General features: G+C 35.1%; 2 protein-coding genes across 3 annotated transcripts in view; both read left to right on the top strand.

Annotated features, from left to right (window-relative positions):
• LOC104605774 (Glycine cleavage T-protein family) overlaps positions 1-888 on the top strand; it is a 72,033-nt gene extending 71,145 nt beyond the window's left edge. The window contains exons 10-12 of the mRNA XM_010270662.3: positions 32-115; positions 187-314; positions 394-888. Coding sequence (XP_010268964.1) covers positions 32-115; positions 187-314; positions 394-576 — 395 coding nt within the window. The 3' untranslated portion in view covers positions 577-888. The remainder of the gene's footprint in view (positions 1-31; positions 116-186; positions 315-393) is intronic.
• Positions 889-12,892: 12,004 nt separating this feature from the next.
• On the top strand, positions 12,893-15,879 carry LOC104605862 (agamous-like MADS-box protein AGL104). 2 transcript variants are annotated; one of them, XM_088896451.1, is made up of 11 exons: positions 12,893-13,202; positions 13,638-13,691; positions 13,810-13,828; positions 13,943-14,004; positions 14,147-14,174; positions 14,286-14,447; positions 14,539-14,589; positions 14,696-14,823; positions 14,920-15,106; positions 15,355-15,527; positions 15,684-15,879. In XM_088896451.1, exons 1-10 carry the CDS (start codon positions 13,018-13,020, stop codon positions 15,502-15,504), a joined length of 1,026 nt encoding a protein of 341 aa, XP_088752577.1. In that variant the 5' UTR covers positions 12,893-13,017; the 3' UTR covers positions 15,505-15,527; positions 15,684-15,879. The 2 variants fall into 2 exon arrangements, with proteins under 2 accessions (XP_088752577.1, XP_088752576.1); XM_088896450.1 differs by having other exon boundaries at positions 15,355-15,879.
• Positions 15,880-16,934: the final 1,055 nt, after the last annotated feature.

Below are 16,934 nucleotides of genomic sequence, written 5' to 3'. Positions count from 1 at the left end.
ATTCCCTTTCTGGATAATTGCCACTCTACAGGAAGGCCTGCTCCAGGTAAGGAGCTCACAAATGAATATAATGTCCTAGAGGCTGGTCTTTGGAATTCAATCTCCCTAAACAAAGGTATCTTGTTATTTTCTAACATATAATTGAAAATGTAATATGATGATGACTTTCTCAGTATATCTCCTCAGGATGTTATAAGGGGCAGGAGACCATTTCTAGACTAATCACATATGATGGTGTCAAGCAGCGACTGTGGGGACTTCATCTATCAGGCCCAGCAGAACCAGGGAGCCTCATCACAGTTGACGGGAAAAAGGCAATCTCATTTTTCTTTCCTATCCATCTTAATGTTTTCTTTGCTTAAATATTTGAAAAGAAAGTAACATTGTAAGCAGGTTGGGAAGCTAACAAGTTATACGATTGGAAGAAATGAAAATGAACATGTTGGCCTGGGATACATCAAGAGGAAAGCTGCTTCAGCTGGAGACCAGACAAGTATTGGTGATGTGGTGGGTACAGTGGTGGAAGTTCCATTCCTTGCACAGAAATCTCCTTTAACAAGTTCATCAAGTCCTTGACTTCCAACTGAAACACCATTGAATGTAATAGCTATGAACCTTCTACATGTCCTTTGTGTACATAAATAACTAGGGGTGGCAATTTCTCACCCAATCCATTGAACCCACCCAATCTATCCAACCTGCCTATTTAGCAGGTTTGAAATGGGTTGAATCACCCACTGGATTGGATTGGGTTGGGTTGGGTTGTGGATATCCATTGAATTAACCACTAATTACTTAATCATTTTTCTTTAATTTTCTTTATATGAGTGAAACAATTTATATTTAATGTATTAATTTTCTAATAATTATTGATTAAAATTAGTTTCAGTTTAAAGTCAACATAATTCACACAAATCGACATGAATCCAAATTCAACCAAATGGCCCAATTTACTTTGATTTGATGTTGGCACAAATGACCCAATTGTACCCAACTTGAATCAACCTAAACAATCCAACAATTTAGACTGGCCCAATCTAGGTTGGTTAGGTCCAACTTGACTCAACCCGATTTAGACCAATTTGGGCTGGACCAACTTAACCCGGGTTTAGATGGCATGCTTGACCTATCTTGATATAATTATGTCGACTGGCCTTGTCTCAAATATGAACCCATGCCCAACCTAATCTAGATCCGTCCGATTCAAACCAACTTGGTTCAAATCTGAATGGGCACGATTGACTCAATTCAATCTAGTTTGGGTCAATTGGTCTGGCATGTATCCAAGCGATTTGAAAATGATCCGACTTAGCCTAGTCTTGGTTAGACCAATGTGACCTAGGTCTAGATGGCATGGTGACACATCTTGATTTGGTTTGGGCCGGATGGCTCGGTTCCAAATATGAACCCATGCTCGACTCGATATGGACAAGTTTGGCTCAAACCAACCCATTTCGAATCTGAATGGGCACAATCGACTTAGTTTGATTTGGTTTGGGTCGACTAGTTTGGTTTGAATCTAAATGATTTGATTACTTGATGCAATTAGCCTGGATATGAATCTAGTTAGATGGTTGAAGTTGGTTTGACCGTTTCAAACCCGAATAGTTTGGCCAAACCCGAAACTTGAACATAGTCAAAAGGCTCTAAATGATTAATTGTTTTTAATTCTTGTAAAAATAATATGCATGGGTAATTAATAGGTTAGTAGGTTAGCAATCAAATGGGTTGGATTGAAACCAATTGCCACCGCTAATAACAATAGCAATTTTCTAGAGGTTTCGTTTCTCTCTGTTTAGAGAGAGCCTCCCTCTCGAGATTTCCTTGAGGTTTTACTTTCTCAGGCTTGCGTTGTGTTGGAAAATGGAATCATTGTAACTTTGGAGGAGAAGCTCTGAGGCGCGTCTGAAGATACTGTCTTTAGAATGTTATTTGCCCCCACTCAGTTTCACTGAGTTTGTTGTTGGGTTACAGACAAATCTGTTCCTAAGATATAACAAAGCTTTGGGCGAGAATCTGCAACTAGCAAAGTTGAAGAATTTTCGGAGAAACCTTCTGTGAGACTGTAGCAGACCGAACTGAGAGAGAGAGTGAATTTCGAAAATGTGTTTTTGAAGTCTGATTCATGCTCTTTAAATAGTTTATGAAGAAGTATGAAGAAATGGTAGGTGCTGGTTTAGAGAAGGCACCTTGAATTGTGCCTTTTGATCACACCCGATCGAATCATGACCGTTGATCTCATCAACGGTGATCAATGGTCAGCATCGCACCAAAACCAAAGCCGCTCTTCGCGAGTCACGTGAGTGCGAGCAAAGTGTGAGCAAAGTGCGTCTCTAAAGCGCCTTATTGCGCCGTACACATACGCGCACACGTGTGTGCGTGCGTTGCGCGGTATCAAACCTTCGTACTCTCCTCTACTATTTCTGTGCAAATCAGCTCCTATTAAAATACTGAAAACAAAGCTTATAATTTTTCAATGTGGGACAAATTCAAAACTGGGTTTTGTAAGAGAAAAGCTAATTTTTCAATCAAGTTTGTAGGTGCAATTTCTCATGTAATTGACCAATGAAACCCATTAGATTTAATCTTATGAGATTAAAATCCAACAATCCCCCACATTGATTGATCAATTACATAGTTCTCTCTCAATCCAAACTACTATGACACAATTATGCATACAAAAGGTGTTTATCAACTTAAACCTTTTGTTAGTATTGATATATCAGAGCCGTTTCAAAGTTATTGGTGGTAAGACCTTAAACCAATTACTCTCAAGACAAACCGGAGACACCCATACACACAATAATGTCCAGTCTCTACAAGAGTTTCAAGTTTCGCTCAGCACTGTTATGGTTATGTGCTTCTTTCTTGGTTTCATGAACAATCCAGAGAGCAAACCCAAACTCTCATGAGAAGCGGCACCATTTCTATGTTCACATAGGTGAAGCTCCACTATGTATTTCGTTATTTGACACATTTCAGAAATTCATTAAGAGTTTAACTCAACCTCTCATCATAACGGACAACACTATTTATGTTGTGATGGGAAATTTCTCAATGTCATGCTAACAATCACATTGTTGTAACTTGTTACCCATTAAACCCTATGTTGATGGTTTTTCAGTTTAGGTTGGGTTACCATTACAGGTGACTAAGTAAAGGGTTTTAATCCCATCTCTTTGGTTGTCATTCTTATCAATTCTCTGGCCAAGCCCTTGGTAAGAGGATCAGCCAAGTTTTTACTTGACCTCACATAGGTTATAGTGATGATTCCATCTTGAATCAGTTGCCTAACAAATTCATGTCTCAGACTTGTATGTCTAGGCTTACCATTGTAGGTACCACTATAGGCTCTTGACAGAATTGCCTCACTATCACAGTAAATAGAAATTGGAGGCATAGGACTAAGCCAAAGTTTTATATTCAATAATAAATTCCTAATCCGTTCAGTCTCTTTTCCAACAGCCGCAATGCTATGAATTCGGATTTCATGGTTGAGTGAAATATACAAGTTTGTCTCTTGGATGCCCAAGAGATCGCACCCCCACCAAGGACGAAAATCCATCCAGAGGTGACTACAATGGTAAGCAATTGCATTCCATCTTGAATCAGTTTATCTTCATTACCAATAATCCAACTTGTATTAGTGTACCCTTCTAGTACAGCTGGATAATCACCGTAAAACAAGCAAAGTTCCAAGGTTCTCTTGAGATACCCAAGAACTCTCCCAATTGCCTTTCATTGCTCTGCACCGGGATTACTTGTAAACCGACTAAGTTTACTTACTACAAATGCAATATCAAGTCTGGTACAAAGCATAGCATACATCAAGCTTCCTACTGCACTAGCATACTCAAGTTGTGCAATTGCTCTATTAGTATTTTCTACTAGCTTTATACTAAAATCATATGGCGTGTTATATTCTTTAAACCCTAAATGCTTAAATTTCTCAAGTATTTTCTTAATATAATGTGATTGGCTTAATGCATAACCCCTACTATGCTTTTTAACTTTTATTCCCAAGATGGTATCTACTCCTAAATCTTTCATCTTGAAGAGAGAGGATAAATAGTTTTTAGTTTCATTTATGCCAACCATATTTGTACCCACAATAATAATATCATCAACATAAAGACATACAATTACTCCATAATTTTCAGTGAATTTTGAGTAGATGCATCTATCAGCACTATTATGTTTAAAACCAAAAGTTAGAATACAAGAATCAAATTTCTCATGCCACTATTTAGGTTCTTGTTTTAATCCATATAATGATTTAACCAGTTTATAGACTTTCTCTCATTTCCAAGAAGAACAAATCTTTCTGGTTGTTCCATATAAACCTCTTCATTTAAATCACCATTTAAGAAAGTAGTTTTAATATCTATTTGGTGAATAGATAAGTGATAAATGGATGCTAATGCTATGAGTGTTCTAATAGAATTTGTTCTAGCCACTGGTGCATAGGTGTCAAAGTAATCAATCCCTTCCTTTTGACTAAATCCTTTGGCTACCAATCTAGCCTTAAAAATTTGTACAGTTCTATCAGTGTTGTATTTTCTTCTAAACACCCATTTACATTTTATTAGTTTTAATCCTAGAGGCAGGTCTACTAGTACCCATGTGTTATTTGACATTATTGAATCTATTTCATCATTTATAGCTTCCTTTCAAAATGCAGTATCTCTAGAGGTCATGGCCTCACTGTAGGTTTTTGGGTCATTTTCAATATTTAAGACAATAGGTATCTTATTTAAAATCTTTTCTCTATCAGCCTCAACCAAAAATACAATTGACTAAGTAGAGATAAAATCTAAACCTAAGTGTTTCTCTGTTCTTTGTCTTTGACTTCTTCTAAGTCCTATTGTAGGTGTTACAGTTGTGTCATTTCTTCTTTCAGTCTCATTATTATCAATAGGTATTAAGATCTGAGTTTCTCTCTCAGGTTCTTTGTTATTTTCTGTGGATTCATTTTCTATAGATTTAGAACACAGTTTATTTTCAAAGAATTCAACATTTTTAGTTTCAATTATTATGTTGGACTCTAAGTCTAGAAGCCTATAGGCTTTGCTATGTTCTGCATATCCAACAAACATACTTCTCTTAGCTCTGAGTCCTAACTTGGTTCTTTTAGAATCTGAAACTCTATAATATGCTAAGCACCCCCACACTTTTAGGTATGTTAAATTAGGTTTTTTTCCTATTCATAATTCATTTGGGCATTTGTTATTAATTCTAGAAACAATTCTGTTATGTAAACGATATGCTGTTAGGAGTGTTTCCCTGCACAGGTTTAAGGGTGCATTAGCTTTTAACAACATGCAATTTATCATTTTTGTAAGTGTTCTATTTTTCCTTCCGGCCAGGCCATTCTGTTGAGGGTATAGGAAGCAGAACACTGATGTACTATTCCAATTTTTTCACAGAAAGAATTAAACTCATTTTTAAAATATTCAACACCCCTATCACTTCTAAGGATTTTAATTTTATTTTTTAGTTGATTTTCAACTTCAGTCTTATACAGTTTAAACATGTCAAAGGCTTCATCCTTAGTTCTCATAAGGTAGACATAGGTATACCTAGAAAAGTCATCTATAAATGTTATGAAGTATCTCTTACCTCCTTTAGTTAATACACCAATGAGTTTACAGATGTCAGAATGAATTAGTTCTAGAAGTTGAGAATTTCTCTCAATACTAGGGAAAGGTTTCTTAGCAATTTTAGATTTTACACATATCTCACATTTTTCAGTTGATTCATTACTGTAAGCAATTATACTAAGTTTGCTCATATTCTTTATGAATTTAAAATTCAAGTGTGCTAATCTATCATGTCATAAAGAGAAAGAATCTACAATATAAGCAAAAACTTTTCCTTCATTAATACTTAATTTGAACATACCATTACAACCATATCCCTTTCCAATAAACATCACATTCTTGGATAGGACTAGTTTATCGGATTCAAAGACAATTTTGAATCCCTTCTTACAGACAAGATTTACTGAGACCAAGTTCTTTTTAATGTTAGGAACATGGAGAACATTTAGAAGAGTCAATGTCTTTTCGGAGGTGAAGTTCAATTCTACATTGCCTCTTCTAGCAATTTTGGCACATGTTTGGTTTCCCATCTGTACCTCTTGGCCATCAGTCACTTCTTCATATGTCTTAAACAATGACTTATCCTTGCAAACATGGACTGTGGCGCCTGAATCAAACCACCATCCAGAAGACGATTCTACCATGTTGACTTCAGTAATCATGGCCACTAGATTGTCTTCTACCATTTGTAGACTTGGTTCCGCCTTTCTGATGTCAGAAAACTCGGGCATAATGCCCTTTCTTTCCACAAACATAGCATGATCCTTTTTTATTATTGCTATTCTTGAAGTTCCCATCCTTCCTCTTTACTTGTAATGCAGGGTTAGTCTTATTCGATCCGTTTTCCACAAAATTGACCTTAGAGTTTAGCATAGCGGCTAGGGTTTTATCCCTACTGTATCTAATCCGAGACTCTTCTTCAATACGAAGGTGTTGTTGAATTTGCTCCAAGGTAAGTTTTTTAGCCTTGTGTAGAAAGCTTCTTCCTGTAATCCTTCCAAGAGGGTGGAAGTTTGGCAATGATTGCTCTCACTTGGAAAGATTCAGGAAGGATGATGTCAAGGGATCGAATTTTATTGACTATCACCTATAGTTCATGAACTTGCTCCAGTATGGGTTTATGGTCGTTTATGGTGAAGTCAAAGTATTCTGCAATAAGATACTTATTCGTACCTGCTTCTTGCACCTTGTATTTGAATTCCAGGGCCTTCTAGATTTCTTTTGGAGATATAAGTTCCTTGTAGAAGTTGTAGAGCCGGTCTGATAAGGCATTAAGTATGTGTCATCGGCACAGAAGTGAGTCCTCTTCTCGTTTTGCTTTTTCCTTTTTTAGTTTTTCTGAGTCTTTGTCAGTGGGTTCAGGAAGTGATTGCAGATTGGGGTCCAGTAGATAGTATAGTTTTAGTGTGGTCAGAAAGAAAATCATCTTATCTTGCCATCGGTTGAAGTTTGCTCCATCGAACTGGTCTAGTCGAACAAGATCTTGGTTCATCATCTTGATCGAAGTCATGCTTGCTTCTGCCTCCATTGCAGAATAACATTCTAAAATTGTTGGAAAATGGGGTCATTGTAACTTTGGAGGAGAAGCTCTGAGGCACGTCTGAAGACACTGTCTTTAGAACGTTATTTGCCCCCACTCAGTTTCACTGAGTTTGCTGTTGGGTTACAGGCAAATCCTTTCCTAGGATACCACAGAGCCTTGGGCGAGAATCTGCAACCAGCAAAGTTGAAGAATCTCTGGAGAAACCTTCTTTGAGATTGTAGCAGATCGGACTGAGAGAGAGAGAGAAAAAGTGAATTTCAAAAATGTTGTTTTTGAAGTCTGATTCATGCTCCTTAAATAGTTTATGAAGAAGTATGAAAAAAAGGTAGGTGCTGGTTTAGAGAAGGCATCTTCAACAGTCACAATTTCAAACATTGTGATTGTTTAAAAAGTAGTTAACAGTTAAGGACTGTTAACTTTGAATTGTGCCTCTTGATCACACCTGATCGAATCGTGACCGTTGATCTCATCAACGGTGATCAACGGTCAGTATCGCACCAAAACCAAAGCCGCCCTTCGCGAGCCACGTGGGTGCGAGCAAAGTGTGTAGGTGCAATTTCTCATGTAATTGACCAATCAAACCCATTGGATTTAATCTCTTATAAGATTAAAATCCAACATTTTGTCTCCTCTTCTGCCTTCGATCCACTAGGGTGGCTCCCCTTGGGGAGCCCCCCATCTCCCTTTTCTTTTCTAGTCCTCTTATTTCTCTTCTCCCCCTTCTCTAGTCTTTTTAGTTCTCCCTCTTTTTTCTCACTCCTCTGTCGTTTTTCCATCCTCCGTCATATGTTTTTCATCCTTTGTTTTTTTCCATCCTCTGTCTTTCTTTTTTTTCCATTCTCTATCGTTCTTTTTCCATCCTTTGCTTCAAATCTTCTTCCTCCTTTCATCATCTGTCATTTTTCCCTCCTTCCATCCTTTGTTATTTTCCCTTTACATGTTTTTCTTTTTTGTTCCTTTGTTGTTTTTTGTTTTTTCTTTGCTGTTGTTGTGCAGGGAACTTGGTATAGGGGACGCACTATTCAGTATTTTCTTGTTGGGCACTGGCCACAACTGCTACTTTGGTTAACATCCTTGGCTGTTTCTTGAAGCCCAAATCCTTTCTTGCTTTGGTACAAAGGTTGTTTTCGCCGTTGGTTGCAGTTTTTTGGTGGAGGTTGCAGTCTGTAGGTGGCAGTTGCAGTTGCAGTTTCTTGGGGGCTATTTTGGTGGCAATTGCATTGTTGGAAACGGTTTCAGTTTTTGGACTCTGCCGCCTTTTGCGGCTTTCTTGGTCGCACTATTACTGCCTCCTCGCCATTTTCTTGAGCGTCCCTCCTGTCTCTTTCTCTCACTTTGGGTGGGATGGAGCTGTACCAAATTGCTCACCTTTTCACTTTTGCAGAAGTTCATTTCTTCTCCTTTTTCCACTATTCATGTATATTTTGTTCTAAGAATTTGTCTTGGGCTTTCTTGCTTGGTACTGTTATCAATTCTTTATATTCAAATTTCTGGGTCGAATGAAATATACTTGCCTTTGCCTTCAAAAAATAAAAAATTAAATCTGAAATGTATGACTTGAGCGGGTTTGGTCATAATAGAGGTCGGTTAAGAGAGAACAAGGGCATTAGAAGAGAGACAAGGTGCCAACTAGTGGGTTGGTAAGGTTTTCTACTCATTTACTGTTTTTAGCGGAGACTTGGGATCGAATCCTGCCTGCACCTGAGTTGGGAGATGGGCTAACCCCTAGCGGGTTGGTAAGGTTTTCTACTCATTTACTGTTTTTAGCGGAGACATGGGATCGAATCCTGCCTGCACCTGAGTTGGGAGATGGGCTAACCCCCCACCCCCCACCCCCCGGTTGTGTAGCCTTTCAAAAGAAATAAAAAAAAATGAATAAAAAGTAGAAGAGAACGAGAGAGAACAAGGAAGGAAAAGAAAGATCAACTGAATTCTTATTACACTAGCTTCTAAGCTACTGCACCCATTTTCCCTATAATTGTAAATGGTCCATAATATTTGGAAGTGAGTTTCAAAGGCTACTTGATGCCACTTAAGTTTGCCTGAATGCTGCAGCTTCAGATATACTAGATCACCAACTTCTAATTTTTCTATTTGACCTATGCTTATCAGCATAGAATTTCATGCGACTTTGAGTCTTGAGTAATTGATCTTTGAGTAGTTGAATAATGTACCTTCACCCTAGGATCATTTCTTGCACACCCACAATTGAGGTATGACTGAGATAACCTTCTGAAATTTGTGAAGTTGGGTAGCCATACAATGCCTCAAAAGGAGTCATATTGATGGTAGTATGGAAATGGGAGTTATAGCACCAATCAGTCAAAGGCTAACCATTTGTTCTTCCCAGGCCTATGAAATATCATTAGATTTCCAGGCATTGATTGAACCTCTCAGACTGTCCGTCCATTTGTGGGTGGTAAGTAGTATTGTAGTGGAGGCCTGTGCCTAGCAACTTGGACAAGTCCTGCTAAAATAAGCTTGTAAAAATCTTGTCCATTCCATCTGATTCCTATTCCGATTTCAATTCCCATCTGAACCAAACAGGTGGGGGAATAGAGTACCATTCTAGTACTGATTTCAATGAATTTTGTTTCCAATTTTGATTACTGTCAACCAAATGGATTCTTAGTTCATTTTGTTCTACAAAACGTTGGGACTTTTATGGCATGGGATGACATGGCTTTAGAAGGACCATTCCTCCTTTTTAATTAGGGAACAAATCTACTGATCTATTCTATATATATAAAACAAGGTTGCCCATGTCACCATGTCTCTCCTTACTTCAGAACCCCCTTTCTAACTTACTTTTTTTAATTTTTAATTTTTTTAATTCGGCATAAGTGCCCATTAAACGAATAAGGAAACAACATAGAGATTCTTATCTCTAACAATCAATATATAAAGAAAGAGGGATTTTCTTTTCTAATGTCTAGCCAAGTGGTACTACTATCCCCCATTTTCTCCTAAATTATCTCTAATTTCAATTTATCTCTTAAATTATCTCTTAGTAGAGACTTTATCTCTAATTCCCATCTATCCTCTCCCTCACATTTTATCTATATCTATCTAAAGAAAGTTTCAATTAAAAAATCTAAGAATTATTTAAACATTCTAACAAAATTATATAATTACATTAAAATATTCATTAAAAATACAATAATAATAATAATCATATTATTAATAATTGTATATTCTTACAAAATTCATCACGCAATTATATACTAACTAACAATATATATTTTAATTTTACGGCTTATTCAATTTAAATGTTATTCAAATAATAAAAATTTAACATTAAAAAATAAAATATTACTTAAATATTTAAATAACTAAATAATGAAATATTTAACATAAATAAATTTTAAATAGTTAAAGTAACAAAATTATGTAATAAATTTAAAAAAATCTTAAAATTATAAAAATAATTATTATAGATTCCGTAATATTCAAATTAATTATAATTCAATAAATAATTCATATTTTAAAAATTTAATGAGCTTATTTCAATAACTACATAATATTATAGATAACTAATTTCACTTATATCAATTAATATTCTCGAAAATAAATTTCAACAAAATTAATATTTAGTAATAAAATTAATATATTTATTAATTTATACTTATTAATCTATATTTGTTATATATTTATATATACTAAAATTAATATCTGTTGTATTTTCAGTAATTATTTATTGTCTTTTGTGATAAATATATTTTCAATAATTATGTATAAATCTATTTTTTATTATTTAACAGAAAATTTTCAATAATTATTGGGGATTAAACTACTATTATTTAACTTTTTAAATTTAATTTATTGTACTTATTGTATTTTTGTAATTAATTTATTTTTAGTAATTATGTATTTTTGTTATAATTTATTGATTAATATTTATAAGAGATTACACTATTTATTGACTCATTTAATATATTTTTAATATTTATTGTAATTTTGTAATTATTGTATTTTCATTATAAATTTATTTTCAATAATTTTATTTTCTCTATAAATTTTCAATATTATTAGATATTAGACTATTCATTAAGTTAATATTAGGAGTGCTCACAGGTTGGTTCGGTTCGGTTACAAGCTGTTTAGCCAACCAAATCCACCTAGTCAGGTTGGGGAGTTGATCACCCAAAACCAACTAACCGTTAGTGAAAGCCGACCAACTTAGGTTGTGTCGGTTTGGATCGACTTTCGCTTTGGTTAGTTGGTTCAAAAGATATAACATAAAAAATTAAATTGAAATTTAAAAATTATAATGGTATTATTAAAAAATAAATCAAAAAATTAAATTTATGATATAAAATATTTTAGACTAAGAAATATGGGAAAATTTCTAATTTCTTGTTTTAAAAAAAATATATTTAAAATATAATATATTAACATATATTTATTGTTAGGTAAGTTCAAATTTAGTCAATTTACAAATGGCCAAACCGAAACTGATCCAACTTGGTCAGGTTGGGAAATTGTGGAACCAAAGTCGATTGAGAATACTAAAAAATTGACCAACTCAAGTTGAGTTGGGTTGGGCTGGTTGGTTTCATCAGTTTGATGAACAACCCTAGATGAAATTAATTATAGTTAATTTTGTATTCTAAAAAAATATTAAAAGTAATATATAAAATATAAAGTGTAAATTACAGATAGGTACTCTATACTTTGGGGGTAGTGACAGATAGTTACCCTGAACTTTCAATTGTGTCAGTTAAACATTATATAATTTCAAGAATACCCTTCTCATGTATTTTGTAGATCATTCTATGGAGTAAAATCATCACTAGAGAATGTCATCAGTGAAAATTTTGAATATGTTATTTGTTGTCCATGTGAGAATGCCATCATGGGGAGACATTTGGTTACCTGAGAATGAACTCAGAAATACACGATAAGGGTATTTTTGGCATTATGTAATGTTTAACTGACAGAATACTAATGGATGGACCTATTTGTCTATTTTTGAAAGTTCAGGATACTCAAGTGTTGCAACTAAAAGTTCAGGGTACCTATCTGTCACTACCCCCAAAGGACAGGGTACCTATCTGTAATTTATCCAAATATAAATAGTAATTAATTATTAAAAAAGTTAAAATATAAAACAATTATACTCTTATTTGTTTCTATTATTTAACTTTCGCTTAACAATATTTGTGCATCGCACAAGTCCCCCTAGAAACAAATAAAACTAGGCACATTATATGTTTATGCCACCTTTGTGTTACACTCTAGAAACATCTACTTATGCACATAGGTTTTTCACTCTGAGTGCACAAATTTACATGATCCCAGTGTTGTTTGTTGGAATTATGGAACTCGTGAAATTAAATTTTTGAGTTCAATCATGATGCATTCGCTGATTTTCTGCACCTTAAATCTAGATCAACCAATCACATTAAGAATATTTTGCTTTTGATAGGTTCATAAAGTGTACCTTGACTTTTAACAAGGTGTTCTCTAGCTAATTTGACATTTAACAATATGTGATATGAACTAAAGATATCAATGGACTGTATCTTTTACTGCACCGTGCACCATAGGTTTTGCATAATTCTTTTTTCATGAAGCCCGACACTCATTTTCAAACTGAACTACTCCACTTATCAAGGAAAAACAAGGATTTATTACCATTAAACCATCTCAACTTTGACCCTTTCTTTATTTTCATTTGCATCCTGGAATTTCTCCAAATTCCTCGCGTCTATATATGTCCCCTCCGAACCTCCCCCTCCCTCCCTCCCTCTCGGCCACACATCTCCTTTTTTTGGTTCCTTGTTGCCCATCCTGGCTTCTTTCCATTTACATTTCCTAATGTTGTAGTTTCTATCACTTGTTAATCCAACACAAGAACCTATTTCTTAGATCATGGGTCGTGTTAAACTCCAGATTAAGAGAATAGAAAACAACACAAATCGACAGGTTACCTTCTCAAAGCGTAGGAATGGACTCATCAAGAAAGCTTATGAACTTTCCATTCTTTGCGACATTGATATTGCCCTCATTATGTTCTCTCCCTCCGGCCGGCTTAGTCACTTCTCCGGCAAAAGAAGGTGGAATAAGAGCTTCAATTTTTTGTTATTCCTGAAATCTATGATCAACCTATCAATCAATTAATTATATTCTTCCATTTGCATTCTTCAATGGGCCTTTTCAATTTACAATTCTTTTGCATAGAAGGTCAATAAAAGCTTTAATTTTTTGTTATTATTGAAATCTGAAATTAACCCATCAATTAGTTAATTATATCCTACCATTTGCATTCTTCAATTGGTCTTTCCAATTTGCATTTCTTTTGTATAGAAGGTGCAATAAGAGATTCAGTTTTTTGTTATTCTTGAGATCTGAAATCAACCCATTAGTTAGTTAATTATACTATTCCATTTGCATTCTTCAATGGGTCATTCCAATTTACAATTCTTCTGTACTTTTATAATCTAATTCTTCATTCAATTATTTTTTGTCTTTTGTTTTCTTTTTAACAATAGGATTGAGGACGTGCTTACTCGTTACATCAATCTCCCTGACCATGATAGAGGAGGGTATGATGATCTTGTTCATTCCTTTCATCGTTTATTTGAGTTTGATTACTTCTATTAGTATTGCAACACTAATTGATTCTTATTTTATTTCTTTTCCTATCATTGTTTTGGCTTGCAGGGTTGTTCAAAACCGAGAGGTTCAATTAAGAATCAACTTGATTATTTTTGTTTTATCTCTTCAATTAATTCATTGTTCTATGAAGAAAACTAAGTAAAATGTTTTGACACAACTTTGTTGTTCATGCATGCAGTATTTGATCAGGACATTAAAGAAGCTCAAGACTGAAAACGACATAGCTCTTCAGTTAGCCAAGTCTCTCTCTCTCTCTCTCTGAAATTGTGTTATTAATAGTTTTTCTTCTTTTTTTTAGAAAAAATTCTGAATTCTCCCATTTTAATTGATTCTAACAAGAACAAATTTTCTTTTGTGATCCGCTAATTATGCTTTGAACCAGTCCTGGGGCTGTTAACTCTAACGTAGAGGTATGGAACACAAAGTTTTAAGATTTCGCCATTAAATTCAAGGAAATATTTCTACAATTTCTTCATTTCTCTAAGTTCAATTAAATAATAACTGTAATAATTTATATATAGGAACTGCAACAAGAAATCACTAGGTTTCAACAACAACTTCAGATAGCCGATGAACAATTAAGGATCTTTGAGCCAGACCTAATGAAGTTTACATCAATGGCGGAGCTTGAATCCTGCGAGAAACACCTCATGGAAACTTTGGCACGTGTCACCCAGAGAAAGGTATAATCTCTCTCTCTCTCTTTCTCTCATTTGCTTCAGTCCAGCTGTTAATGATGTTTTGACGTTTTCCTTTTCCAATTTTTGGTTGCAGAAACATTTGTTAAGCAACCATCTATCTTCGTATGATCAAACGGGTTTGCAGGTAGTTGAAAAAAAAAAGCAGAAGAAAAACAGAAACCCAAAGTTTGAAAATTATTTATTTATTTTTCTGTCGGTATAAGAGAATTTATTAGGACAAATGAATGCAGGTATACTTGGATGCACAAGAGGGGCTTCCACCCTCCTTTGAGAACGAAGTTGTAAATTGGTTACCCGAGAACCAGCACCACCCGACCCAGATTTTCGTTGGATCGGACCCTTCTTTGATCCCACTAAGGTCCGTATCTGCATTTTTTTCTGCTTCCATTTTAGATGTTAGATGGTGGCAAGGAGCGTGGAATTTGGTTATTAGTTTTGTATGTTACTGTTCTAGGGATCATCCATCAACCATGTATGATACTATATCACATGGGACAAGTTTAAACGTGGACCCACGCAGTATGGGAGAATGCCATGTCAGCAACCCGAGCGATGCAAACCTTCCATCGTGGCACCAGGCGTACACGCCAACGGATCTCCTCTCTGCCATCATGCCACCTTCATCATTCCCTCTCATGCAGGTACATTTTCTTCCAAATGGACCAGGCAGATCCGAACCACTGGGCCAGGTACAAGCCTAGACCTATGAGGTCCATATTGAAAGCCCATGATCCAAATATGGGCCCATGTACAACCCAATTATATTGCACCATCCCAATGGGCTTTTCAAATGAACTAATATACTTTTGAGTTGAAACAAGTTTTTAGCTTCAGTCTTACACTCTTCAGAGCTCAGAGGTTTAATTCTAGATCATAATCATCATGCCAGCATGGAATTCCGGGCCCGGAAATGCCACCTATGATGCCACATGAGCATGCAGAGACCCCACCAAGCTGCTCACACGTGCAGCCACCACCGCCGTCAAATAGTGAAGGTGCAACCTATGAGAGCAATGTCCCTCAGCTCAATGTGGAATGATGCATAAACCAGGATGATTGGAGGTCTGCAATCTTTCTGCAATTGATGCAATAGACAACAGGATGTAGGCACATTTTTATCTTTGGAGATACTAAAATGCACAGGAACTTCATCATAAACAGAGCATCTTTTCCCATCTAAGAAGAATTAAAACTTTCTTTAATTTCTGCACTCTGCAGGAGTATGGCCATGAGAACTAGTGCTAGAATGCACCAGAAGGTTATAGTGGACGTATATTAGTAGCATCTTCATATATGATTTTTGTTTCTTCAGAGTTGGAAACAAAAGAAAAATTGTAGTATGAATAAATACAAATCCAAAAACATGTACAAAAGTGTGATATTGGGCTATTTAAAAGTCTTTTAATTTTCCTTCTTTTCGGAGTGAACCATTTGTTTCAAATTGGCGTAAGAAAGCTTTTTGATTACATTGTAAATTCATCAGTGGTTTAGAATGGATTGACGTCAACAAGCATGGTAAATCCTTGTTTGATCCATTAATACCTCTAAACATGGTTTTTAAACCATCGTTAACCCAAACGGTCGGACCATGGGACGTGGAAGAAGTGCCCCAAGTCCATTCCTCAACTTGGGTGTTGTCATATAGGTTATTAGATTATTACAATTCAGTAAGGCCAAGTTTGGGCAATTCAAACATAAATCTACATGTCTACTTGAAATGTTTCAGTCAACGTAAATTCATCTAGATAGAAGCCAAATATGTAGAATGAGATCTAGAAATGAATTATGGACCTTTATGCCCCCATGAAAATGGTTTTCTCAATGGAAATGGTTAATATGGACGCAGAAGAGTCCATAAGAGGATTTTTCTTTTTTTTTTTTTTTGTCTATTTTGACTGGGGAGAACCAGAAGTAAATTTTGCACCGTTTAAAGAGCTAGTCTTTACAAAATCCATTGATTTTGCACTTCCGCCCCTCAATCCAAATACCTATAGGCATGCTATATGTGTTTTTAGGTTGGAGGAAAAGGCCAAGATATTCTTCTCCATCCATATGGGTGGATTGATGTTCCAGGTTTTCTATTTTAAACTTATACTAGCGGAGGGTCCCTGTTTCGCAGGGGCTGGAATTACAACATTGCTATTTGCTATATTAAAAAAGACAATGGTTTTTTAATAAGAAACTTGCAATTATAAGTACCCAAGTCTTGAAACTTACAATTATAATTAATAATATTATTATTATCCAATATTTATTCAATATTACTAAGCTAAATTGATTATAAATGAAATTATTATTAATTTTCTAATGAAGACTATGAATTCATAAAACTGATTTTATCAAATAGTTTCAAAATTGAAAACTTAGTCTACTCAAAAACTGATTTACAAGTAGAATCAAGAAATTTCCACCATTAAATGAGATATAAGTGAAAAACTAATATCTATTGGGATATATATGATAAGAACA

Source organism: Nelumbo nucifera, chromosome 1 (genome assembly GCF_055504915.1).
Source record: "Nelumbo nucifera cultivar China Antique chromosome 1, China Antique-T2T, whole genome shotgun sequence".
Classification (NCBI taxonomy): domain Eukaryota; kingdom Viridiplantae; phylum Streptophyta; class Magnoliopsida; order Proteales; family Nelumbonaceae; genus Nelumbo; species Nelumbo nucifera.
This window is presented reverse-complemented; position numbering and strand designations above follow the sequence as displayed.